The 25410-nt window shown below is 43.0% G+C and overlaps 1 protein-coding gene across 1 annotated transcript; it reads left to right on the top strand.

The window, feature by feature from the left end:
* Window positions 1-5: 5 nt before the first annotated feature.
* On the top strand, window positions 6-24033 carry SOAT1 (sterol O-acyltransferase 1). Its single transcript, XM_068199411.1, has 16 exons — window positions 6-95; window positions 2406-2542; window positions 9884-9942; window positions 13551-13699; window positions 13793-13852; window positions 14166-14273; window positions 15964-16246; window positions 17356-17434; window positions 18066-18147; window positions 18793-18838; window positions 19930-20059; window positions 20483-20580; window positions 21070-21168; window positions 21669-21804; window positions 22703-22848; window positions 23637-24033. Exons 2-16 carry the CDS (start codon window positions 2416-2418, stop codon window positions 23691-23693), a joined length of 1659 nt encoding a protein of 552 aa, XP_068055512.1. The 5' UTR covers window positions 6-95; window positions 2406-2415; the 3' UTR covers window positions 23694-24033.
* The last annotated feature ends 1377 nt before the right edge of the window (window positions 24034-25410 follow it).

The raw sequence follows: 25410 nt of genomic DNA, 5'->3' as shown, positions 1-25410 counted from the left end.
CGGCGGCGCGCGGCGGGAGGAGCGGGCGGGAGCGGGGAAGAGCGGAGCGGCGGAGCAGCAGCGGCAGCAGCGGCTCCGGCTCGGCCGCCCCTGAGGTGACGCTCCGCGGGCTGGCGGCCGCCCCGGCCGCGGCACCGGCCGCGGGAACGTGTCCGCGCCGTCCCGCCCCGCCCCCGGGGAAAGCGGCTCCCGCTGCCGCTCGGGGCTGCGGCTCGGCGGACGGCGGAGGCGCGGGGGTGTGCGGGGAGGTAGCGGGGCAGGGGCTGGCTCGGAGCCTCGGCAGCGCTTTGGGCAGCTCCCAGCGATGTCCTCAGGCTTCGCATAAAAGCCTTTTGCAGCCGGGTGTTGTGCGCGTTGCGGATGAGCTGTGGAATGACCTTAACTTCGGTTTGTGGAGTGACCTTAACTTTGTTTTGGTCCCTGTCTGGTTCGCTCTGCCGGTACCGAGGCTCCGGGTCTGAGGGTTGGGGCCATGCCCGTGGGCCAGGAGAACTTTAGCGAGCTGAAAGTCTCTGGGATAAGGTTATTTAGTGTGATGAGTATTGGAAGCAGGAATTTGGAGTTAGGTGATCTTTAAGGTCCCTTCCAGCCGAAGCCATTCCGTGATTCTTAGCTGCTCCTCACCGAGCCTTTTGAACTGCAAAGATGGACTTCTGTAAAGTGCTGCTTTTCTTCCGAGCTATCTTCTGACTAATCACCAGTTTGTTGAAAGGGAAGAGGGAGAAGCTCAAGGTCTCTGAGCCCTTTGCGAGTACCATAAATCGGGTACCAGTGAAATCAAGGAGTTTCTGCTAGGAAATCTGTTAGTGGGGTTGTAGCTCTAGAAACTTCAATTGCAGTTGTGGATGTCCTCAGAGTGGGGTGAGAGGAGCGACTGTTTACTAATTGTGAGGAGCGATTTCCTCTTGTGAGGGGGGTGGTGAACATTTTGGAGTTATCCTGGCATGGTGTCATGAATGTTTCGGTTCTAGTAAAGATGGGAGGGAAGGGCTGATGCTCTCTTTAGGCTCTGATGTGCTGATAATTGTTTAGGCACTGTAATGCTGCACTTCTGTTCATATGGGAACTAGACTAGGAAAATGTTTGTTATCGTAGATTTCCCCTAGCAGACTTTGTGTTTCGGTGTGGAAAAAGCTGTGCTGAGATAACTTAGCCTATCTGAGCTATTAACTCTTTAAGTTAATTACGTTAAATTTTATTTCATGCCACACATGACTTTTATCCCCCCACCCCAAGCTTGGTTATTTTTAACTCCTTCTGTTAAGTTTTCACTTAGATACTGTAACTGCTCTGCACCGGTGAGGAAGGAGTGCCTTCCTAACTCTTGAAGAAGGTGAAAAGTATCCCGAGACAAGAATTAAACTTTTGGTCTTATTTGGTCTTAGTTTTATTTCCCTTTTGCAGATGTGCCAGTCTCCTTATTCTGAGGTAATCCATCCTTAATTTGTTTTTTCGCCAGTTCCTGGGCTTTCCTGGCCTGTCTGTAACAGCTCATCTGTGCTAGTGCACGTATGCTGTTCACTAGCAGCTAAACACATCTGCTGCAGAGTTTGTGCCAAGATGAAAGAATATAGCAAGCTTGAAAATGTGGTTACATACACGCCTGTGAGGTTTTCTGGAAAAAATCTGCACATTTTCCCTGGTTGTAGCTACATCGCCAAGAGATTCTTGAGATGAATTTTATGGAGAGTGTTCTGGGATAGCACTTTGTGACCAAATTAGAGTCTCCTTATCCACTTCTCATTAGCTGAGAATTTTGTTTTCATCCTGCATGTGGTGCTTCAGGTGTTCCCTGCTGGCAGCTCTGTCCCCAGCAGTGACCTTTGTCACTGGGACTGGTGTAGCTCAAACCTGATTCTCTTCCTGTTTTTCCTTGGTTTGCAACGCAACCATTGTCTGGCCAAACAGAACGCAAGGATCCATTGAGGAAGCTGCTCCTGCAGCAACAGCTGAGAACTTGACAAGGAAAGGGGCTTGGCTCAGCTCAAATATTGGTGGACATTCCACAAAGTAAGCCTGCCACAGCTCCGGGAAGACAAGTCTTGATGTCCACCTGGCTGTCAGAAAGAATTGCAAGGGCTGTTTGTTATTTGAAAGATTTTGCAAAAGCTTAAGTTATTTTAAGTAATTATAAAGTTCGTAGGGAGAAGAGCAGGTTGTGGGGAGATGGTTGTAGGAACAACTCTGGTAGGGGAACTTACTTGGTTACTTTGTTCCTGTAGTGCTTGTAGTAAGGAAAAGGAAGTGTGATCAACAGTAAATGACTAATTCAAGTGTGTGCTGAATTTCCTCTAGCCTCACTCTGAATTCATAATGAAGGGAAGAAAGTCTAACTTTATGTAAATATATTATTGAACAATAATGAGATTTTTGTTACTAATTATTTCTCTCCTTTTCTTATCTAGCTAAGTAACCATGGCAGGTGATGATTGTGTAAGGAAACGCCAGTCTGGCTGCACTGCAACCTCCAAGACCCCTGAGAATGAAGAAACACAGAGGAGGAGACCTGAGAGCGAGAGGTCATGTCAAAACTCAAGCAATGGTGAGACTCAGTGGCTCAGCACTGGTTGCATCTCTGGCATGTGATTTCCTTTAAGGTGCCCTTTCTACTCATGGCTGTGCCTCTTTGCTCCTTCATTTTTGTTTTTCTGTCTCTGGGAGGGCTGAAGGTGGAGCTCCCTGTGTCCCAGCTGCACCCCTTCAGCAGGTGTGGGTCGTTTGGGGTGCTGTCCTGCAGAGCTTTCCCTCGGGAGCTGTGCGCTGCCATGCTTGCAGGGATCTAAAACAGTGTTTAACTGTCACAGGAGGAAGAGATTCATTAGTGCTGTAAATGGTGCAAATGCCTCCTGGCAACACTTCTGAGTAATCCTGGTAAATGCTTTTTCTGGGACTTCATCGCACTTCCTCTACAACCTTTGAGAATGTGACTTCTCAAGATGGAAGAAAATGGTCTTTTACACAGCAGGCGAAGGTGCTGTGTCCACCTGACAGACAGGTGGAGGTAGCATGCACAGAGAATGATGCTCTGGGATTCTGTTCATGTCAGGACAGCTCCCTTTTATTCAGACTAAATCTTGGCTACCAGAAAACTGGACAGTAAACAGTTGTGTGTGTTCATTTGTTTTGTGGTCACCTTAGAAGTTATGTGGCTTAAAGATGGCTTTGTGGAAGGATCAATGCTGCCATGCCCTGTCCCTTGGGTTGCAGGGACAGCTGTGTGGCACTATGAGTGGTTTTGCTTGTGGACTTTGTGACCCTCTAATTCCTGGCTTATGCTGTACCACATTCAAGCCCGTGATAAGGAGGTTAGAGATGAAACTGCAGCTTCTCTTTGTGAGATAGATTAAGCAAAAAGCTGAAGTAGGTTATCACAATGTGCTGTGTGAGTACAAGATCCAAAATCCTGGTGCCAGTGACTCAAGGAGATAATTCTCACTGATACGTTTCTGGATATCATCACTATTTCAATAGTACTTCTTTCAACTGAAATGGAAGTTGGAGCATGTTTAAGTTTAGGACAAGTCAGATTTCTTATCAAAAATAAAATGCATTGGAGAGTGAGACATTGCACAAACTGCTTGGAGAAATGGGATTTTAAGATTTTGGTGGCACATAATTTTAATTGGATCAAATGGGACTGTATTAGAAAATTGCAGGGAGTTGGTGTCTACTGGAATCCAGTGATGCTGGGCTTGGGAGTAGAGTTCTATCACTTTAACCTTTTCATGTGTGGAAACTCCTTAATTGTAATGAATGAAGGGTAAGTAATAAATAGAGCAGTGATAATTAGGACCTGATGGGTGGGTGTGTCGGTCTTTACAGGCCGTTCATTTTAACACCTCTGAGATGCTGGCAAAACCTCACTGCAGGTGAGATACTGTGTGTAGCAAACAAACATCCTGGGGTGGATGAAAATGTCCATGTGTCTGGTGGGTTGGCTTAGAACAGTGCAGTGTGGTTTAAGTCCTACACAAACTGCAGTGAAGGACAGCAGGGAGGAATCCTGGTTAGTCAAGACTTGAGTGTGTCTTACCTGCCAAGGTTGCTGCCAGTTGAGCAAAAGTGTCACAAAGTGTTTCTGAGCTCAGTGTTGTTGACAACAGGAATAACACAGGGAGGTAGGAGGCTTGAATCTGATGCCTTGAGGCATGGGAGAAAGATGCATCCCTCTGGTCAGGAATTCCTCTGTACAGGGGAGTTAAATCAGCAGCTCTGTTACCCAAATGTTGAAGTTTTATGAAGCTGAAGAGTTCCTGAGTTGCAGGCAGTAGCCTCTTCATGTAGTCCAGGCTGCCTGTGGAACTAGGTAGGACTTTCATGACTGAAGTGGGAGAACTTCTCAGAAGAAGCAGGCATAGATGTTTTTTCTCTTTCTTTGTCCTGGCCATTCTCTCCTGAATAGCTGTTTCTAAGGCATTAGTGCTGATTGCACAAAGGCAAAGTGAGGCTAATGATCTGCTGTCTGGCAACAGCTTTTTTGTATTGTAACAACTTAATGCTGGGTGTTGTGAAGAATTTCAGACAAAATGCATGTTTGTTGCAGTCGCGGGATTCTAGCCAGGCCAAGAATATACTGAAGCAGATATTGTGGCATATTTGTGGCAGTTATTGCCATAGAAAAACTAAACCTTTAATGTGATTACCCACCCTTGATCCTCTCTGATTATAGCAAACAGAATCTGCTTTCTACAGGAAGAGTTGAGGTGTCGAGGGCCAGCTGACTTGTTTCCAGAAGTGTGTGAACTTTCTACAGAAACTTTTGGGCCCTTAATCCTTTCTTTATTAAAACTCAAATCCATTGGCTGATCTGAAATTGCTTAGAGGAATAATTTTAATATATGTACTGGCTTTAGAGCTGCAGTAGGTGTGATTCTTCCTTTTGTACAGCTGAGGTTGTTTTTTTTTTCTGGGTTCTGCAGTGCTTCTGAAGACTGTCTCATTGTTTGGGTTCTAAGATTCAAACAGTTCTTACTCAGGTACACCCAGTTTTACAGAAGCGTGGAAATACTCATAACTTGGAGATTGCCAGAAGATTTCTTCTGTGCCTTGATTTGTTTCTATCTTGTAATTATTCAGCCTGCAATTTCACTTTGACAGAGTAGCTGAACTTCAGTCTTATACATCATTTCTCTTCATTGAATTAGCTCCAAATTTGTAATTAAACAACTAATTTGGTCGTGGCTTAGAGTCAGCAGATGATCTAGGTGGCAATAATTCCCTGTCAAAGCCAGGCTTCCTTAATAAGATTAGTCTTATATGTTTTCAGCAGGAGATACATAGAGAAATAGAAAACTGCTCTGCCTAATGGGATATTGGTGTCAGACTGTACCAGTCACCTGGAATGAGCTTAACAGAAACTGCATGGACAGATGTTAAAAGGCTAAAGAGGATCATAAGTTTGCACATGAGACCTCTAAAATGCTCAGATAGTGTGTTCAGAGCAGTAAAAAGGTGGGTTTGGAGTCTGTTCTTGTTTGCCCAGATATCAGGCTAGGACTGGAAGTGTCTCTGGAGGCTGATCTGCAAACAAGCTATGTGGCATATCTGTTTGGTGTGAGTAAGCCTGACTGGTAATGCTGATCTTAGAAAGGGGCTGTTATCTTCCAGTGAGAGGTTACTATCGATCGCCCCTGGTGCAGAAGTTCATGGTGATGAACAAATTGTGTGCCTACAGGGGGATGGAAGAAGAGAGAACTCTCCAAGTGGGAGCAATTTGGAAAGATTTAGCCTTTGCTGTATGACTCACAGCAATGAGTGTTCAGTGTTTCAACAGGCTTCTTCTTGAGGATTAAGCTGCTTGAATTGAGTATCTGGGATGTGTTTCTGAGAGATAGATCAAAAAGCTGTTTTGTCTAGGTGGATTGTGGTAATTCTAGGGGCTGTCATGTTTTGGAACCTGTGGTTTGGGTGAAGGCTCAGCAGTTTCTTGTGAAGAGCCTGTGGATGTGGTAGCATAATGTAGAGAATGCTGGTGTTCCTTCCTGCTAGTGAAGAGGCTGTTTGGGTTCCATGTCCCTGCAGAACTGACTTTTTAAGCTAACTGCTTGCCCAGCAGTGCAGTGACCTATGGCCTGTGAATTCTTTAAACAGATCATCTGAGTCTAGTCATAACTTGCCTCTAATTGCTGAGTGGCCAAATAAATTACCATAAGTAAGAATAAGGGCTCATTAGCACCAAATTATTGTGTGTTGTACTGTAGCAATATGGAACTCCTCCCCTCTTTACAGTAGCCCTGCGCTAGATTGGCTTTAATATTGCTTTGCTTCTGATAACATCTTCAGTGTTTTTGGAGAGGGAGCCTTTAAATCCAGGTGACTGACAGTAATGAAATCCTTCTGCCTGTGTTGCTTTAACCTCTTGAATGGGAAGTTGTCTTATCAATAAATGACAAAGCTGGTTTTTCTTGGATCCCAAGCTCTAGCTCCAACATCATGTGAGTGGTTCTCTGCTCTACCAATTTCAAATGTCACTTATCTGTAAAATGTACAAGAGTGGGTTGAAAAAGGGACAACAAGATCCTTTAGAAGAGGTACTTTGTCGATCTTGTGAAATTTTAGTTGCTCAACTTCTCAACAATTAAGCTTTCTCAATCTTCAGGTGATTTTTTTTTAATTGGCTTGGTTTTCAAAGAGAAACAAAGCTTACAATTGTTCAATATTTTTTTCTTCTTGGCTTTTGAACGTGCATGGAATTTGGTCTGTACAGAGGAGTCACATTCTAGAAAGATCAAGCTCAAGACCAGTGGGCCTCTAAAGATCTTGTTAATGTCCTTGCTGATGGGAAGGGAACCTAAGGCCATTAAATAAAAAACTTCTCCCTGTGAACAAAGCTCTTCCAAAGCAAGCCATGCTTAAGCCTCCTCTGAAATTTGCCACTATTTCATACTAGTCTTCAAGACAACTTTCTCATGACTTTAAATATATTTTGTCTTCTTAAGGCATGTCTCAACTTCTTTTAAATGCAAAGATGTGCAAGCCTTGTATAGTGCAGCCTTGAGTCCATTTTTCTATAATGCTGCTGCAATCCCAAAGTGCTACAGAGGAATCCAGGTTTCATTTGCAGGGTTGAAGGAAAGTGAAGATTTGGACTTCTCACCAGTGCACATTTCCTTTTAGACCCAAAATCATGTGATGAATCTCTTCTCCAGTGACCTGACAGAACATAAGTGGTGTCTTGTGCAAGGGAAGTTGAGTGATTAAAGATGATGTGCTTTTTCTCTGGTATCTGTCTTGTGACACAGCTGGGTTTATGGGGTGATGCAATACAGCAGAATGGGTTGGTTTGGGTTGAGTTTTCTTCTACAGATTTTGTGTTGAGAAAGACAAGCTCACAGGTGAGTTTACTTTGTCATATGAGTTGCTTAGACTGAAGCCATGGAGATCTTGATTTTAAAACCTATTAAAAGATGCTGTGTTTCTAATCTTTTCTGTGCATGCACCCTAGTATGAAGGCAACTAAAGTGATAGGAGGACACTTTAAATTCCACTTTAGCAATTACAGCATCAGCAGGTCGGAGACTGTCCTCATTTCTTGTACAACCATTAAAGCTGAACATTTGGTATATGTAAAGCTATACACTGTTTTAAGGCCTTGCAGTCTAAAAGGGTGTTTTATTTCCAAAGTGAGCTATGCCTGGGTAGTTTTTAATGTGAGTTTTTAATGACTGAGGCTTTGAAGGCAAGATCTGACAGGAAATATATGGTCAAAGAACTGGCTATTTTATTTTTAGCTTATCTTTAAAAGGACATAATGCAATTCCTTAAGTCCCATGTGTCCTGTTCTCTTTGGCTGTTGTTGGGTGGCTTCAAGCAAATGTGATATCATCTTGAAGATTGGCATCTGGGTAAGGGGCACAAATTCCTAGATTTTTTTAAGGGTAAGGTTAGTTGTTCTTTGAGCTCAGCAGCTCTGTTTTGCTTTCCATCAAGTCAGCTGAAGGTGGTTCTTCCCATAGTAGTAATAGAGGGAGTGAGCCAGGAATACAATTTGGAATGGCACAGTGAGGGAGTAGAGACCCTGAGAACATCTGAAGGGGATGCAGTTCTGCTGCTTGTGAAACAATTTATTTTTTTTAATATGTTGGGGGAGAACCTATTTGAGACCAGCAAAGTACATGAACCGAGTGGGTCAAGGGTATCTTAGATTCTTAAATTGTTTTCCCAACTGGTGTTCTGCAAATTAGAACCGCACAATGAGCTTAAATGCTGAGGTGTTTGGGTTTGTTTTTTTTTTGTCTTGGAGGTGAGATGCTTAGCAACCAGGAGTTCTATTTTTGTAAAAATGGATCTTGGATGCTGGCAAAATCAATGCTGTTAAGCGGTTTCCTTGTTTGTTCTTACATTAGAAGTCTGCTAAGTTATAGGCAGTTGTTGCTGCTCTGTCAAGGACAAATCTATAGCTTGTGTAGCAGATAGGAAAAAACCAAAATTCTTGCACACTGACAAGAATAAAAATTCCTGGTTGGTCAGTGGGAAGGGGAATTAATGCTAACAACTGATCATAGCTGCACTGAAGATAAAGTTTTTTGTTTTATTTGTTCTTGTACTCTTTTCCAGTACTGGAATTGGAGTCACCTCTGAAGCAGGCCTACCTGAAATACTTAAAACCAGTTGTTCAAACAGGCTGAGTGAGGCTCCTGAGCAGCACAGAAGCACTTCCTGCTCTGAAAATGAAACTGCTTTGTGTGTAGAGGCTGTGCTCATACAAGGAGGCCACTTTACGCACCGTGATAATGCTCTCAGTCTGTTTTCTTGTGTCACAGCAGCACAACTTTGGCACCTCTACAGCAAACCTGTTAGCTCATGCTTCTCTGGAATCATATTAGGGAGTCACTTCATTACCTTCTTTTTCTAAACGTGGCAATGTTGTCTTAGAAACCAAACATGTAAGTTGTAATGCTGGCTGTGTGTTGGTGTGTAAGGTGGTGCTGTAGCTATAAATGCCAAAGGATGTGAACAAGGCAAGGTTTGCTGCCATCTTTTTATTCTGACTGGTATTTTAGGGGGATGGATGCTGCTTCAGTCTTGATTTTCCTTCATGTGCAAGACTCTCTGTTTTAAGTAACTTTATCTTCTGTGTTGTTGTTATTGGAGAAGTGAAACACCAGCTGGTGCTTGTCCTAAAACACAACTGTTCTGAAATGTCTGACCTGTGGCTGTTGTTCCTCTTGATGTCACAGGGGCATCTCAGATGTGTAGTTTTTAATGTGGAAGAAAGGTGGCATTTGAGGCTTTATCTATTGGCCAATGGTGTTAGTAATGACAAAAGTCATATCATATTGATGGCATGGTAGACCTGACTCTTTACTTTAAACAGTCAAATATATTAAGGAATACAGTCACATTGATATCTAGCACTTCTCCTGGGGGATAAAAGGAGTGGGAATAGCCAGGTTTGAACACAGGATAACTGTCCAACTTGCCCTTCAGCCTGTCCTAGAGCTGATAGTGATATTTTACTAATAGCTGTGGCTGACTGCCTTGTCTGTTGACAGTGTGGAGGCCTCCAGACAAACTAAGCTTATGTCTGATTAAGATAAAATCCTGATAAAAAATCAGCACGCTTGGAAATGACCTTCTAAGGGTCGTTCTGATTGCTGCTTCAAGGCTGCATATGTTTAGGGACCTTGGATAAATTTGCAGAGTTGCTGATGAAAAATAAAATCCAGCATGTTCTCAGCTCTTGGCTGCCTTACAGTGCTGTGATCCTAAAATATGTGGTCATAGTTTATGAACTTCCTGCAGCTTTGATTTGAGTTTAGTGGGACCCTATTAGAACTCAGAAATGCTATTGAAGAATTGGTGTCTGAACTACGGTATGCTGTGCTTTTTCTGTTTTCAGACATGCAACAAAAAATATTCAATACTTGCTTTCCTTCCTTAGGCTGGGTTGATGTGGACCACGTGATAACGAGGAAAATGCAGCTCATAGCAGAAGCTGAGGTAAGCATAATGCTTGTGGTGGGGAGCAGGACAGTTGACCCTGGAAGTCTTTTGGAGAGTCACTAGCCCTGGAACACAAATAGCCCTATTCAGTCCTAGATTGAGTGCAGTGACTTTTCCACAGCCCTCTTTCTCTCTCCCACTTAGCACAAGAGGGGTAGTCTTATGTAATGAGGTTCTGTCTTACTTGACCCCAATAGCTTGAAGTCCAAAGATAAGAATGAACTTTGAAACCTGTAAATAAAATGCCTTACCACTAACTTTTGGCAGTGTGATGATTAGCCAGCCTGCTCGCATATTGAGCCTTCAAAATGCTCCCTGTCCTGCTATCCATTGAATAAAGGGCAGCATGGAGCTTGCACCCCACAGCTTTTGCTGCCCTGGCTGTGGAGATGACCTTCCTAAGCTTTGGTCTCGTTCTTTTTGTCAGTGAACAATATCCTCATAGAAAATAGCACTGGGTGTTTCTGGCACCATCTGCATCTGTGTGGGCTGCCTTTGTCTTAGATTATATTAAGGTGATTTATGCCCAAATTAAATGAAATTGGCTAATGATGAACTGCACCCTCCTTGTTAACCATTGTTTTGTGGCACCTGTGTTCTTCGGGGCAAATTGCCCTGCACTTTTGCATAATTTTATTGCAGAAAATTCTGTGGAAAATCTGAAGTAATCTAATTGTGCCAGCTTGACATGGATAGTAGGGAGTGGATACGTAGAAGACAGATAAAAATACCTTGCACCTTTGAGATATTTTCCTGTTTCACTCTTTTTTTTTTTTCCTTTTTCTCCCTACCTCTATAGGTGGTGTGTCATTTAAAACAGGTATAACTAAGGTGTATTTAAATAGTCTTTTGCAAAAGGTGTGCTGCTTTTTTTGCTGAAACGCCTTAAATCCAGCCCTTTAGGGGGGTAGTCAGCTCAGATTTTTATTTTGGCTGTTGTCTTATCCTGTTTATCCTTACTGAGAACAGGAGATCAAGCTTGGTAACTTCTCTGCAGACAGAACAGTCGTTGTTAATCACTGTGTTGGCAGTGGGTGTTTGCAGGAGAAGGCTTTCGCTGTAAAGGACGAGTAGCTTTGGAAGTTCCAGGGAGCACTAGCTGGTTGCAAGGGGACAACTTGACCTTGGATTTCTTTCTTCAGGAGTGTCTCTTATTCCTTTTTTTTTTTCTGGTCACCAGCTTTGAGACACAATTAATGGAAAAAGTTTTCTTACCCACAAAGAAAACCGTAGAAAACCAGTGGTGTTTTAATTGCTGAAGGTTCTCCCAAAACACAGGGAGATCAGATTTTAAGCTTTGAGTTATGCAGCTCTCAGATGCCTCAAGGCTGAGGGGGAAAAAAACACCCTACTGCAAAATACCTGAGAATTCCTGGAGTGCTGGGCCCTTTTGTTGAGGGAACCAGTGAACAGAGGCTTGGATTGCAGTTTACCTTTTCTGTGATAGGTATCTAAATTCTAGGCTGATGTTTGACTTGTGAAAAGCCTGGCCAAGGTGTAAATGGGATTGGTAGGAGTTGGGTGTTGCTCATGCATAGGAGGTCTTCAAGCATCTGCAGTCTAAAAGTCCAGGCCTTTATTAATTCTAAAGGGAGGTGTTCTGTCACTAGGTCAGGGCTGGGTTTTGTCAGGTGTCCGTGACAAAAAATACTCAATTTGTTAGAATGAGTAAAGTTCTGGGGAACTGTTGCAATTTTATAAGTAAGGGTTCCTTCCCTAACTTTCTCTGACTTGCCATCAGTTTTTTATTATTGGCCAGTTTTTGCTTTTGATGGCATAGCATTCTTTCAAGGGGTTTTGGTTTGTAATTAGAGTTAGTTACAATTACTGCAGGGTCTGTACTCTGGTTTGTATTTGATTTAATCTATTGAGAACTCATGCCCTGCTCTCCCAATCCAAACATGCACATGTTGGTATCAGCCCTGGAGGGCTGTGTTAGGAGGAGGCAATCTCAGCAGGGTGCCAGCCAAAGGGAAGATATACTTTAAGGAAGTATCATCTGCTAAAGCCGCACTTGAGGAGAGATTAGGCTAAAAATGGGGAGACACTATTAAAAAAAATATATATTTTGATGGGGATTAATAGTAATAATTCCAACAGAAGTAGGAATTTCTATTTGACTTTTTTATAGGGATATGTGTATGTATGCTGTAAAATTAGGCTGTACCAGAGAGCACCAGTGTCTTCTGTTACAGGTTATATTCACAAGTACTCAATATTTGTAGTTTATATTTTTTTCTCCTGTTTTTAAAGGAACAAGTTTGTGTCTCTTGCAGAGACAATTCTCTGCCTCCCAGGGAAGCAATATCTAAAAGTAGCCAGATCCTAAGAATTTTAAGCACTAGGAAAGCTTATTTAGTGTATTCTGGAAGCTGCCAAATAGGAGAAAAATGTTTTTTAAAGTTAAATATTAACCTGCTCCTTCTCCTACTGCAGCTTTTGTTTCAAGAGATCTCTCTAGATCTGACCACTATAAAATAGGAGGAATGTAGAGTTCTGATCCACTGTGACTTCAGGGTCTTCTGCTTCTTTGTGGTCTCACTTCAGACTGTCTTGTATTTTCTGCCAGAGAGTTAAACTTACTTGGCTGTTGTCACATTAAATAGGGGTATTTTGTAAGAATACATAATCTGTTCATGTATTTTATAGGCTCATGGAATAATTTGGGTTGGAAAGGACCTTAAAGGTCATCCTGCTCCACCCCCTGCCATGGGCAGGGACACCTTCCACTATCCCAGGTTGCTCCAAGCCCTGTCCAGCCTGGCCTTGGACACTTCCAGGGATCCAGGGGCAGCCACAGCTGCTCTGGGCATCCTGTGCCAGGGCCTCCCCACCCTCACAGAGAAGAATTTTTTCCTAACATCTGATTTAAACCTGTCCTCTGCCAGTTTGAAGCCATTGCCCCTTGTCCTGTCACTACAGTTCCTCATGAAGAGTCCCTCTCCTACTTCCCTGTAGGTCCCCTTCAGACCTGGCAGGTGCTGTGAGGTCTCCACACAACCCTCTCTTCCCCAGAAACCTCCTTGAAAACAGTTGTTTTTTTGTTTTTCTTTTCAACCTTCAAGATGAGACAGTAGATAGGAGTTGGGAATTCTGATCTGGGAAACATCTGTGCTTCTCGAGCAGCTGATCAGTAGGAAAAGCAGATGAAATTATGATATGTAATTATCATGTAGGAGCACTTGCACCTTGAATCTGGAGGCAAACAGGAAAAATCCCAGGCAAAGGATAGTCAGACAAAGATGGCCAGTAAACACTTCCATTAAGAAAACAAAACATAAGGTGCAATTAGATTTTAAATAATTTTTTGAAACTTGCCTTTTGCCTGTGCTGAAGGTGATGGCTGTCTGGCAGAGAGTGTTCAGGAGCTCAGAGGCTGGCTCTCAGCTGTGCTTCATCACTTGTCACCATCACATTTAGTGTTTGAGGACTAAACCTTGAGGAACTCAATTCTCAGAACTCTGATAAGTCTTCTAAAAGGCCATAGCAATTCTGTGTCGAATCTGATGGAGAAGATAAATGTTATTCAAAGTCCTCTGGCCTGAGGTGAGTGAAAATGTATCCAGCAAGTTAAACAGTTTACTGCTGTGTTTTTACTCTGTCAGCAACTGAAGCCAGCTTTCATGAAGGAGGTGGACAGTCACTTCACAGAGTTTGTGAACAGTTTGGTGGCAAAATCGGCACTCCTGGATTCTTCATCTCCAGCCTCCCTTTTCCCAGCTTCCTGTGCAGAGAAGGAACTGCACAAAGCCAAGTAAGTTCCTTTTAAGCTGTTGCTATAACAAGGTTATGTTTCCTGGAAGCTTTATTTCCTTTTCTGTCTCAAATGTCAAATCTTTGTTTGCAGGAATTCGAGGGCCCCTCCAGAACATGGGAAAATCTTTACTGCTAGGAGATCCCTCTTGGAGTGAGTAACTTAACTTCATCAAAGTAATTTCATCAATTTCACTGAAAATACCCTTGATAGCAAACTAATGAGCCTTTGCTTTGAGGTACTTTCCCTGCCACCATCCACAGTCTTATGTTCAAATCCATGGGGATTAATCTGTTCAAGCTTTTCTCTTTCTAAAATATCTGTACTACATCTTGCAAATATAAACCTTAATTACAGCCCCCTCAGTACCACTGGGATCATGGTTAATTATCCTTTGAGGATAAGCTGAGGAAATGTCTGTTTCTGTGGCACTCCAGTTGTGCCTTAACTCTGGTCTCTCCCTTAGTGAACTGTTTGAAGTGAGTCACATCAGGACAATCTACCACATGTTCATCGCTCTTCTCATCGTCTTCATCCTCAGTACACTTTTAGTAGACTTCATTGATGAAGGAAGGTAAGAATGCCTTGGAAAGACAGGGCTAAGGGCTGGGAATAGCTCTTCCAGAGTGCCAGATGCACAGGAAACTACAGAATGGTGCAGAAAAAAGGGGGAATCCTTCCTGGGGTGGTGTTGGAAGTGTGGATTTCAACTTGGTGTACTTAAAATATCTGCTGGAGTTCCTGTTGAGAGGGTATGACCATTTCAAATTGGAAAGCTGGATATTAGGAAAACACTGCTAGCTGATGCATTTGTTACATGAGAATTGTGGCCACACAGTTCAGCCTAACGTGCTTAGTTCATCATGAGGCTGGCAAAAGGGAACGTGGAATACTTGAGACAGCAACTTTCAGCTGCTTGTGTTGCTTGAAGGAGTCTGCTTAGAAAAACTTTAAGTACTTCAGCAGTCCTTCCTCTGTTTAAAAATGACAGTTATGGAACACTGTACTTGTACTTAGATAAAAATAGAACTTTGTTTTTCCTGGGGAAAAGTCTCAAGGATGCTGGCAGAGCCTCTGCTAAGATAGTGCTTTGCAGGTAGCTAGTTGTAAATAAGATTGTGAAAGACTGCTTTCCTCACTTGTTGCTTAAATAGTATTTTGGCAAGCTCTATCTCATGTACACAAGTAGGATTACATGTTTATCTTGCTGATTATCTGCTCTTCAGTGTACAAAGCCAGAGCTGTATCTTGATTATAACCATTGTCCCTTTAGTCTAAGAACAGGCTTGTGTGCCGTTGAGTGTTGTCTAGCTGATCCTAACTTACTAGTGTATGGACACTGGGGGACAATGGGTATTTATCTTAAAATCAACTAGGGCTGGATACCCTTACTACTTTAAAAATAATATCTGTGATCTTAGCTAGACCTGATAATTTGGATCTAGTTTGCAATTGAGCCTCCATCTCATTCCTTCCTGAGAAGGAATAACTTTTGTTGGTGTATTCTGTACTGTCATCTTCTTTGGTCTTAGTTTAGAAGAGCTGCTTATTATTGTAGGAGTAAGCTCTGATGAGTGTGAGAGGCAGTAAAGTTGATCAGCCTTTTGTTTATGTCCTTATGTTTTAAGCTTGATTAATAGACTAAAGCACCTGGTGCACACTAGTTGGTCTTATTTGGACTGACCTTCTAATGACCCTGAGCCTTTTGGGTAACTTCTAAACTGAATCCATGTGGAATGCCCACAGTAAAGGATTAAACTAGGTTTGAGTGCTGGGTGTTAAAATACCCAATACCTGTAGAGGCAAGGAAGAAGCCTCTTTAGGCTTAAACCCCTGGGAAGACCCGAGTTTCAGTGCAGTAGTGATGATGTCCTGGGAGTGTTCCCCAAAAGCTCTTGTGGACCCTGGTCCAGCAGTGGATTGTTCAGTCACGTGCTTGTTCTTAGGAGGGATGAGCTTCAGCCTCCTCTTAAAGCACATGCTGATCTTAGAGATGTGCTTAAGCCTTGTGGGATTTGAAGGTAAGCTGTGCCTGACAGCACTGATGGCGTGAGTCCTTCTCTCTTCGTTTCTGGGATACTTGAAGGTGGCCTCTTGAAGCTGCCACAGACAGCCCTGAGCTGAAATTGCCACAGTCACTTCTATTCCAGACTGTCGCACAATTATGATCTGGAAGCTTTGTGTTTTGTAGCCACTTAGTGGAGTAGAAGTATTTCTAATCAAAGAGTGGATGCTCAAAAATTCTCTTTCCTTGTTCCTTCTAGGCTGGTCCTTGGATTTGATCTCCTGGTCTTTGTTTTTGGAAAGTTCCCAGTTGTCTTCTGTACTTGGCTGTGCATGTTCAGTGCCACAGTAGTTGTTCCATACAACCTTTTTGTCTGGTGGGCCCAAGCCTATTCCAGTTCCTCCTATCGTGCAATCCACTCTTTCTTCTATGGGATGCTGTTCACACTCTTCCAAATAGCTGGGCTTGGGTTTGGACCAACCTATGTTGCTGTAGCCTATGCCCTGCCTCCAGCTTCCCGCTTCATTGTAATACTGGAACAGGTAAGTCCCTGCCCTGCATCCTCTGTATCCTAGGATACATTGAATTGAATTTTATTTTCCAAGTGGAAAGGGTCCTTTTTCCCTAAAGGAATCAAATGTTGCTTTTATTTATTAAATTAAGCCAAGGCTGTGGATGCTGCATCTGAGACTTGATGACAGTTACATGCAGCAAATCTAATAAGAAGGAGTAGAGAATAAACTTCATTTTGTCCTGCAAAAACCGCTTGTGGGTTTTTACCTAGTATTTAAGATTTTAATGTGGGTTTTACTGAAATTCCATTTGTTTGTGGTTGTCTTGTGGATGCTAAGTGCTTAAAACCAATTTTAAGAACATATTGTGCCATAGTCCACAAGGAAGCTGTAAACTTCCTCTTTTTTAAAAAACAAAACCCAAGAAAAGCAAGTACATGGTCAAGAAGTGGTTCCTGTTGGCATTTCTATTCTCAAGAAGCAAGTGTCTTGGCTCTATAATCGGGACTCGTTTGGAAGTGGAATTTTTTTTGTGGCAGGGAGCAGGAGAAGAGTGCGAGAGTGGAGGTCTGGTCAGCCCATCAGGTTAAAACAAGGATGAGTTTTAAGAATGAACTTTTGACTGGCCCAAATTTTGGTTCTTCAGTATTAAAACAAAATTAAAAGAAAAACTTGCTTGGCAGCTGTGGACTGTTTATGTGGGGCACCGCCTTACACCCAGGTAGTGATAATTGCTGTACAACACATGTAACTTCAAGGAGACACTTACACTTGGAAACATCCTGGCCTGCTGAAATGGAGAGAGCGGTTTCCCTTCAATTTTAAGTTAATGTTAGCTGATTTGTGACTTGCTGGTGTTATTCAGAGTCCTTGTGTATGTAGTGGTCCTGCAAGTGTAGATGAGATGTGTTTTGACTCTCCTGAGCCATAGTTGCTGCTGCATGTTTCCCCTTGCAGAGCTTGGAATTCATGTCAGTTAAACAGGCTTGTGGGCAGAGGAAGCAGCCCTTTCCTTGTAAAAGGGCTAAATGGGAAAGAAACCAAGATGCTGAAGGTGTTGCTGTAAAATGCTTGATCTAATTGTCACTGGAAGGTTGTGAAAATGAGAGCACTAAGCTGCTCTTCTCTTGGCCTTACAGGTTCGTCTGGTTATGAAGGCTCATTCCTTCATCCGGGAGAATGTACCCAGAGTCCTGTCCTCAGTGAAGGACAAGTCTGGTGAGTAACTTGCCCTGCTTCATTTTACATAGCCAGCTCCAGCTTTCCTTCCCTTGCTTTGGGCTACCCTCATGAGCTGGAGAGGTGGGATTTGAATTGGTGACTTTGGATGGGGAGGTCAAAGGTTTTGCATCATAATTTCAGCCTGAACCATTTCATTTGTATTCAGTTGTATTGGACAACAGGCTAGACTATTGTTCAGGTCTAAGTCCTCTCTGGATCTTAAGTCTTTGTTCTCCAGGATTCCCTATTTCTGCTTTTAGGAGTAAAAGGTGTCTAGATGTTCCCTACAGACATTCAGTTCAGTGCTCTAGTTGAAGTGACAGCAATCATAAAACAAAAGGTCTTTTAAGCAAGGCATACTAGAGCTGACTAGCCTGAACCCACATGTTGAGAGGAAAGGAAATGTGATACCAAGGTGTTAGCAGAGAGTAGGTTACCCTCACTTGCTAACTGTCCTTCATGCACATCATCTGAAAGGTCAAGTTTGTTTTATTCTCTGCAAATCCCATACTTTTACCACACTGAGGTTTCTGAGGTGAGAAGGGTTCTGTTTTTTGAAAGGGTACTGGGGGAAACTGAACTGTCACTAAAAAGATTGCTTTTGTTTTGTATTTCCACCTCTTCCCAGGCATAGTACATATTCCCAGAATTTCTCAGTACCTCTACTTCCTCTTTGCTCCCACCCTCATCTACAGAGACAACTATCCCAGGTAATGTGGTCAACAACAAAACACTAAAGCAGGCTGAAAACTGAAGCCAACATTAGGCACCTCTGGGTGTGATCAGTTTATGAGTTTGAGCTTTCATAAAGATGTCGTTAAGCTGGCAAGGGCAGGACTTGCTCATGGAGTTCTGCTTTTATTTCTTTGGGAAACTCACTTGAAGTTAAACTAATTAACAACTTGCTACAGATTATATATCACTGTAGTGATATACAGTTCCTGCAACAGGAACCTGTGTGTTTTACGTGGTGCTAATAAGCAGCCCTGTCACTGAGTTTGAGGCTGAAGCCTTTAAAGTGGGTACTCCCAAATTCTTCTGTACATTGCTGGGTTGCACTTTGGCTGTGTGAAGTCAGCAGTCCTTCACACAGCTGTCTGCAGATCCCCACCTCCTACAGAACTGTACAGTGCTGCCCTCCAGATACCTTCCCATTTATGGAATTGCTGGAGTTCTGCTGTAGTTGAAAGTGAGGAACCAGCAACTTGGGTAGACATCCCTTGGATGTCAGGAGATTAAGAATTCTGTAATTCAGAAGCCTTTTTTTTTCAGAGAATACATCAGTAAAATTGTAAAATCCTTCAAGTAATTGAAGGGAGGGGTTTGCTGCTATGATATTCTGTTCTTTTTCCTAGGAATCCCACGATAAGATGGGGATATGTAGCTACCAAGTTTGCACAGGTGAGTGGTTCAACTTTTTGCAGAATACACTCCCAGAGACCATCTAAGATGTGTTGCTCAACAGCTCTTTGGCATTAAATCACTCTACTTGGCATGGCCTTACCAATAAAGAATACTTTCCAGCAACTAACAGATAAACTGTGATCTTGCTGCCCTAATGGTTGTGCCAAAGAAAGAAAAAAAATTAAATATTTGCTTAAACAAACCTCCAGATTAAAAAAACCTGTTTGTGTGTGTAGAGCAACACCCATGCCCTCTTTCTTCACCCTGATTGTAATGCACAGACATAGCTTCTTCTCTGCAGATATTCAGAGCAATTTTGAAATAGTGAGTCCTGGAGTCCAAATCCTTAGTGCTTATTTGAGTTCAAGGTTGACTGGTTCTTCACATTTGTGGCCATGAGCTTCAGTAGCTTCTTGTGGCTGTGTTTGCAAGTAACGGATTTGTGCGACTGAAACCTTTGCTGTCACACAATGCATTTATGGTTTAAAGAGCAAAACAATTTCAAAAAAGGGCAGCATGAACAGGCCTTTAGCTGTTTGCTGTTAGACAAAGAGGATGACAGAGCACATACCTGCCTTACATCAGAGTATTTTCAGCAGTGACTGGCATTTTGGCCTCAACATCCACAATATCAGTTCGTGAGGCAGAGAAAGCCTGAGGTGCTTTGGCCTATAACTGTCTCCTTTGGATTAAAATAAAAATAAGCTTTAATATTAGATTTAACTACAGTAAGTATTTTTCAATTATTTCTGCCCTTATCTTGGATGTAGATCAAGAGTCTTTTCCCCACTTTAGCAGTGACATGGATTTTTTGTGTCAAAACTTGTGAGTTGACAGGACTGGGAAAAACTGGCAGCTGCTGTAGTAGAAAAAAGAAGTTGATTTTGCTGCTGGCTGTCAGCATGCTCCAGGGATTGCTGTGGCTTTCTTTCTGCCTGGATCCTTGGGGAGGTTTATTGGCAGCAATGTAAAATAAATTATTTTGGCTTGTGTTGGCAGCTGCTGTTCTCTCCTAGAGCTGGCAAGCGGTGATGTGTTAATTGTGCGTTCCTGTTCTGAAGTAAGGTTGTGGGATATTTTTGTTCCAGGTGCTTGGCTCACTTTTCTATGCCTACTACATCTTTGTGAGACTCTGCATTCCTCAATTTCGCAACAGTAGTCAGGAAACCTTCAACCTTCGAGGGCTGGTCCTCTGTATCTTCAACTCCATCCTGCCAGGTAAGGCCCAGATTCATGAGTGACTTTTATCTTTGTGGAAGGGAGAAGTGCTTAATTTGAGATGCATTCAGGACAGGCAGAGATCAGCAAAGGAGGTCTTGTGGGCAGACTGCAGCCTTAAGGGGTAAAACTTCAAAATTAGCAATACAAGTTAAAAGCTGGGTTTGACTTTAGCTGCCTTCAAATCAAGCTGCAGGCTCTGGGGCAGCCTTGCTGTTGCCCTCTGGGGTGAGCAGGGTCTGGTGTGGTGACAAACTGAAATACTGTTGTGCTAACTGTACAAAAGAGTAGAGCCTGTAAGATCAGTTTTTGACTGTTAGGTGCTCTTGCTTGTGGCTGAGAGAAAACACTACAAACGTTACAAACTCTTCTTTGTGTGAGAGAAAACACTACAAAACCGATGTTGCTGTCCCTTGTTTCCAGGTGTACTGATTCTCTTCCTGGTGTTCTTTGCGTTCCTTCACTGTTGGCTCAACGCATTTGCTGAGATGCTGCGCTTTGCAGACAGGATGTTCTACAAGGTGAGAAGCAGGAGCTGTAGTTTATAAAGCTTCTGAAAGTCATTGTCATAAGAAAAAAAAAAAAGAGAAGGAAACTGAAGATTGTTCTACCAAACAAAGCAGTTGTGGGAATTTGCTTGGTTTATGCTGTTAAGGCTTAAATTTGTTGCTCTGCTGTAGAACAGATTTGGTTTCTGCTTGGCAATCTGAGTTGCTTTAAGGTGAAACACCCTGTGCACAAACAGAAGCAGCCACCAGACTTACCCAATAGCTCCATTAGCTGTCTTTTTGTTCTTTTATCACATCAGCCACTGCAGTTTGGGATAAAACCAGACCAGACCTTACCTTTACTCCAAGTAAAATGTTGGAAGTGTGATGGAAAGCTTGGTCAAATTGTTATGCTAGCTTGGTATTATTTTGTTTAATATTTTTCAATTTGATATCCTAGAAAAGCCCTCTAGAATGTTTTTATAGTTAATTAGATTTATAGTCTTTCAATTGTGCTTTCAGGACTGGTGGAATTCCACATCCTATGCAAACTACTACAGAACCTGGAACGTGGTGGTACATGACTGGCTCTATTACTATGCCTACAGGGACTTCCTTTGGGTGAGTAACAAGCAGATGTATTCTTTTGTTAATTAAACAGTCAACTACTGGGCAAAACAGTACATTTGTCAAGATGCAGGATCCCTGTCTGTTTAGAAGCATAAAAATGTTTTATGTCAGCTGTTGTGGGGAGCCACTGTGCTTTTAGAGAGATCCGTTGCAGATTTCCAAGTCCTTAATGTGTGCAAAACGTGGGGCTGGGATGTAGGAATGCAGAGACTGCCTGAGCAGTCAGAACTCATGTTGCACTGTTTCCATGAGCTGTGGTAGGTATTTAATGAGTGGGCTCAGCACAAGTTCTAATGCAGGGAACCTGAAATATACCTGAAGAGAAACACCTAAACCCCAAGGTGTTCTGTAAGGCACTTAGCATTTCACATGTGCCTCTTGGCTGGAGGAGAACCTTCTTAGCTCAGGGAAGAAAATTCACAGTGTTGCAACAACCAAACTAAAACCACAGCAGAATAGCTCCTAATACTTGGCATTCTTCTCTCTCCCAGTTTTTTGGGAAGAAGTTCAGAGCAGCAGCCATGCTGTCTGTCTTCACCGTGTCAGCTGCTGTGCACGAGTATGTCCTCAGCATCTGCTTTGGCTTCTTCTATCCAGTTCTCTTCTGCCTGTTTACATGCTTTGGAGGTAAGCTCCAAGGAAAAGAGTGTGGGAGTGGCTGTGGGGTTTGTGGCTTTTTTAGAGAAGCATGCTTTGTGCTTTTGATAATGATGCCAGGCTGTTCCCTCAGCACTAACACACAGTATTGTTGCCCAAGGGTTGCAATTGTGAGTCCAAGCTTTGTGAATGGATTTTTGCAGCTCAGGAGATACACACCTATATACACACAGAGGATTTGAAAGCTTGGGGCTTCCAAAGGTCTTGGTGGCAAGGAAGAGAAATCTGTGATACACTGCTGTTCCTGTGACACTGCACAGTTTAACAGCACTGCTTCCTCTTTGCCAAGCTGTAGTTGAATTGCTGTGTCAGCAGCTTGTCAGTCTTCCTCTACTCACAGTATAAGGAAACTATTAGTTTGCTACTGCAGTGAGGAAGAATGTGGGATATGGATTTATGATGGCATGAATTGTAACATCTGTATTGTCCCACCCTTCTCATGAGACTGAAAATAGAATGAAAGTTCTTAAAACACCTCTCAGTTACCCCCTCTCTGGGTCAGAAAAGAATATAATCCAACAGAAGAGCCCATTTGGAAGTTAGAGCTCTTGCATTTCTTTTTGTGTTTTGAATTAGAGGGTTCTAATAAACTCTAGGCCACCCCTGCTATGCCTTGGTGACCAGTGTAGCACAAATAATAATGATCCCCAGAGGCACACAGCTTGTTGACAAAGTTAATGGAAGGAAATGTGAGAATCAGCTCAGAGTATTTGCTCTATTGCCAAGCATAATCAGATTTTCATGCAGTAGCCATGTTGCTCCAGAGATGAAGTGAAAGGAGGGGAAGATCCAGAAAAATCAGTTCATCTTTGATTCTTCAATCTTGAGTTTGTTTCTGAATAATTCTTCTCATTCCTCCCTTTTTCAGTGGTCTTCAACTTCACTCTGAATGACCGTCGGAAAGGGCCCTTCTGGAACGTGATCATGTGGACTTCCCTCTTCCTGGGCCAAGGTGTCATCATCTGCCTCTACAGCCAGGAGTGGTACGCCCGCCAGTACTGCCCCACGGAAAATGTGAGTGCCTGCTTATTCCCCTGGGATAACCAGCTGTGGGAGTGCCTGTCCTGCCTTGCTGGGCAGGAAGAGTGGAAGTTAATGGCACAAACCTTTCTGGCAGTGTGCTACATCCATTCCTTAGCAGTTATTTAGCTTAGAGGCTGCCTAACAGAAGTGTGTTCAGTAATGCTCCTTCTGTGCTGGTAGTATTTCACTGCTTGAAACTGAGGGTGGTGTTACCCCATTTCTGAGGATATGCTAGACCTCATTTAGGCTGTGGCAATGGAACTTCAGCACTTGACCAGTGAAGTCAGGAGAAACACTTGGAGAAGGCCCACAAAAACTGTGCCTGTTGTGCCTCTCCCAGGCTAGAGTGGGTGGTGGTGAAAAGTGGTTACCTGTAGATAGTTTGGGGTTTTGGTTGTGTTTTCTCTAACTCATTTTCTTGGTACCAGATTCTGTTATAGATAAAACTTCCTGCTGTCCCAGCTGATTTCAGTTTTAACCAAAGGTATCCTTTGGCAGCCTCTATTTTGAGTTTGATTCTCCACAATTAAGAGTTTGCCATCATAAATTACTTGGCTTATTGATACAGCAGGATACTAGGCCCAGTGTTTACCTGATGTAACAAAACTTGTGGCTGTACTTACACTTCCAGGCACTGCTTAGTGAAGGGGGTGAACAGGGTTGTAGGGTGCAGAAATGTGGTTTGATCTTTCCTGTTAGAGAAGTTTGATTTCAGCAGCTCGTACCACAGCTGGTGCTGTTGGCTTGTGACTAATTTACTGCCTCTCCATGTTTTGCAGCCCACATTCCTGGACTACTTAAAGCCACGCTCATGGTCGTGTCATATGAAGATGTGAAAATGGGGTGCTCTGGCCATGTCATCACAGAAAAACAGAGGTGTCCTCCAAGTATTTGGACCAATGATCTGACTTACTACAGACTTTTTCTAAGGGAAGTTGGGCCTCCTCATTATTGGGGAGAAACTGTAATTTTTTTAAACATTGCTGGAGCAAACCAGTTGACCTGGATTGCAACAGACTTCAAAGGCAGCATCTATAACATGCTGTCCCACTTTGAGCCATTTCCATGCCAGTAAAACATTGAGCTGAAGGTGGAGTCTACTGGAATCGTACTCATCCAGGGGTCCCCCCAAGTTGCTGCTTTTCTGGACAAGAGGCAAACTAGTCAGATTTGCTGGTAGCTCATTGTTGGTATCCGTCCATCTTTCTTAGCCATCATTTGCAATTTTTTTTTCTCCTTTTTGGTAATGGGATGTCTACAAAACTTCTGTTCTTCATGATCCTGCCTGCCACTGTGACACGGACAAGTGGCAGAGCAACAGGGTATTTGCCTCCTTGCTCTGAAGATGGCCAAAGTTTTCTTGGCTGGCTTCAAACTACGTCTATGCCAACAGATATAAAATGGGCAGAGGAAGAGGGATTGTCACCATGCTGAGTCAGGTTCAGAAGCAGGGCATGGTGTGCGCAGTCTTTATATGACTTTTTACACCAAAAATTTGTTTCTCTGTATTCATTTCGTTCCCAACTGCCTTACAGCATTTTTGTTCTCTGAAGGCCCTTGTGACTTGCTGAATACTTTTTCTTCTTGCTCTTCCTTTATCAGTTAACATGATTAACTTGTAAAAGAGCTTTTGCTTTAGAGTTGACAGGTGCTTTAAGGTACACAGGTTCTTAAGGGTTTCTTTATTAAGAAAAACGTAAAATAATATGACCAAACTCTAAGAAAATGGGATCAACTTTACAGGTACAGAGCATGATCTTCTTTGGAATGGCCACGTGCAGTTCAGTGTGCCAGCACACCTTGCCCATGTGTATTGGAGAAGTTTCTAATGCTGCTGGGGAATGAGGATTGGCCCAGAGCTGCTTTGTCACCTGCCTGTGTCTGCCCTGACATCAGAGGGGGCTTCAGGTGGAGCTCAGCCTCCTGGGTACTGCCCTCTTGGTGAAGAGGTAGGATATCCTCCCACACACACCAATATAAAGGCAGGGGCCCTGTGTGAGTTTGGTGTTTCTATAGCAATGAATCAGCCAGAGTTCCTTCAGCTCCCTTGTTCTGTCAGGTGCTAAACAGAACAGGGAACTTGCAGAGTGTCTGGGTACAGATCACTCCAGTTTTACTGGAACTGTAGCTCCCATTATTGGAGACAGGGTGACCTGATGGACATACCTTAACTGTGGTGAAAAGGGCCACCTGATAGAGATGCCAGAACTTTGGTGACAAATATTTTAGAATTACTCAAATGTTATCAGAAACTGCCAATGGGAAACAGCATTTCCTTACTACCTACAGCCCTGGCTATTTCATACCAGCAGTATTGGGACCATTGGTGGACTTGTCTCCCAAGCCACTTCAGACTCTCCTTTGGGCTTTCCACTTTCACTAACCTCAGTCAGAAGTAATTTCATGAAAGCTGGGGAATACTTCAACTTCTCCAAGTCTTCAGTAAGAAGGAATCATGCTCTTGGGAAAGGACATTGTACCAGGTCAGATTTGCCAAATAGTGTTTCTGTGTGAGGTTCTCCTCTGAAAACACCTCCTGCTAAAAACTGTTTG

Source organism: Anomalospiza imberbis, chromosome 9, assembly GCF_031753505.1.
Source record: "Anomalospiza imberbis isolate Cuckoo-Finch-1a 21T00152 chromosome 9, ASM3175350v1, whole genome shotgun sequence".
In the NCBI taxonomy this organism is placed as follows: Eukaryota; Metazoa; Chordata; class Aves; order Passeriformes; family Viduidae; genus Anomalospiza; species Anomalospiza imberbis.
The sequence above is the reverse complement of the archived record's forward strand: the minus strand, read 5'-3'. Positions and strand labels throughout refer to the sequence as shown.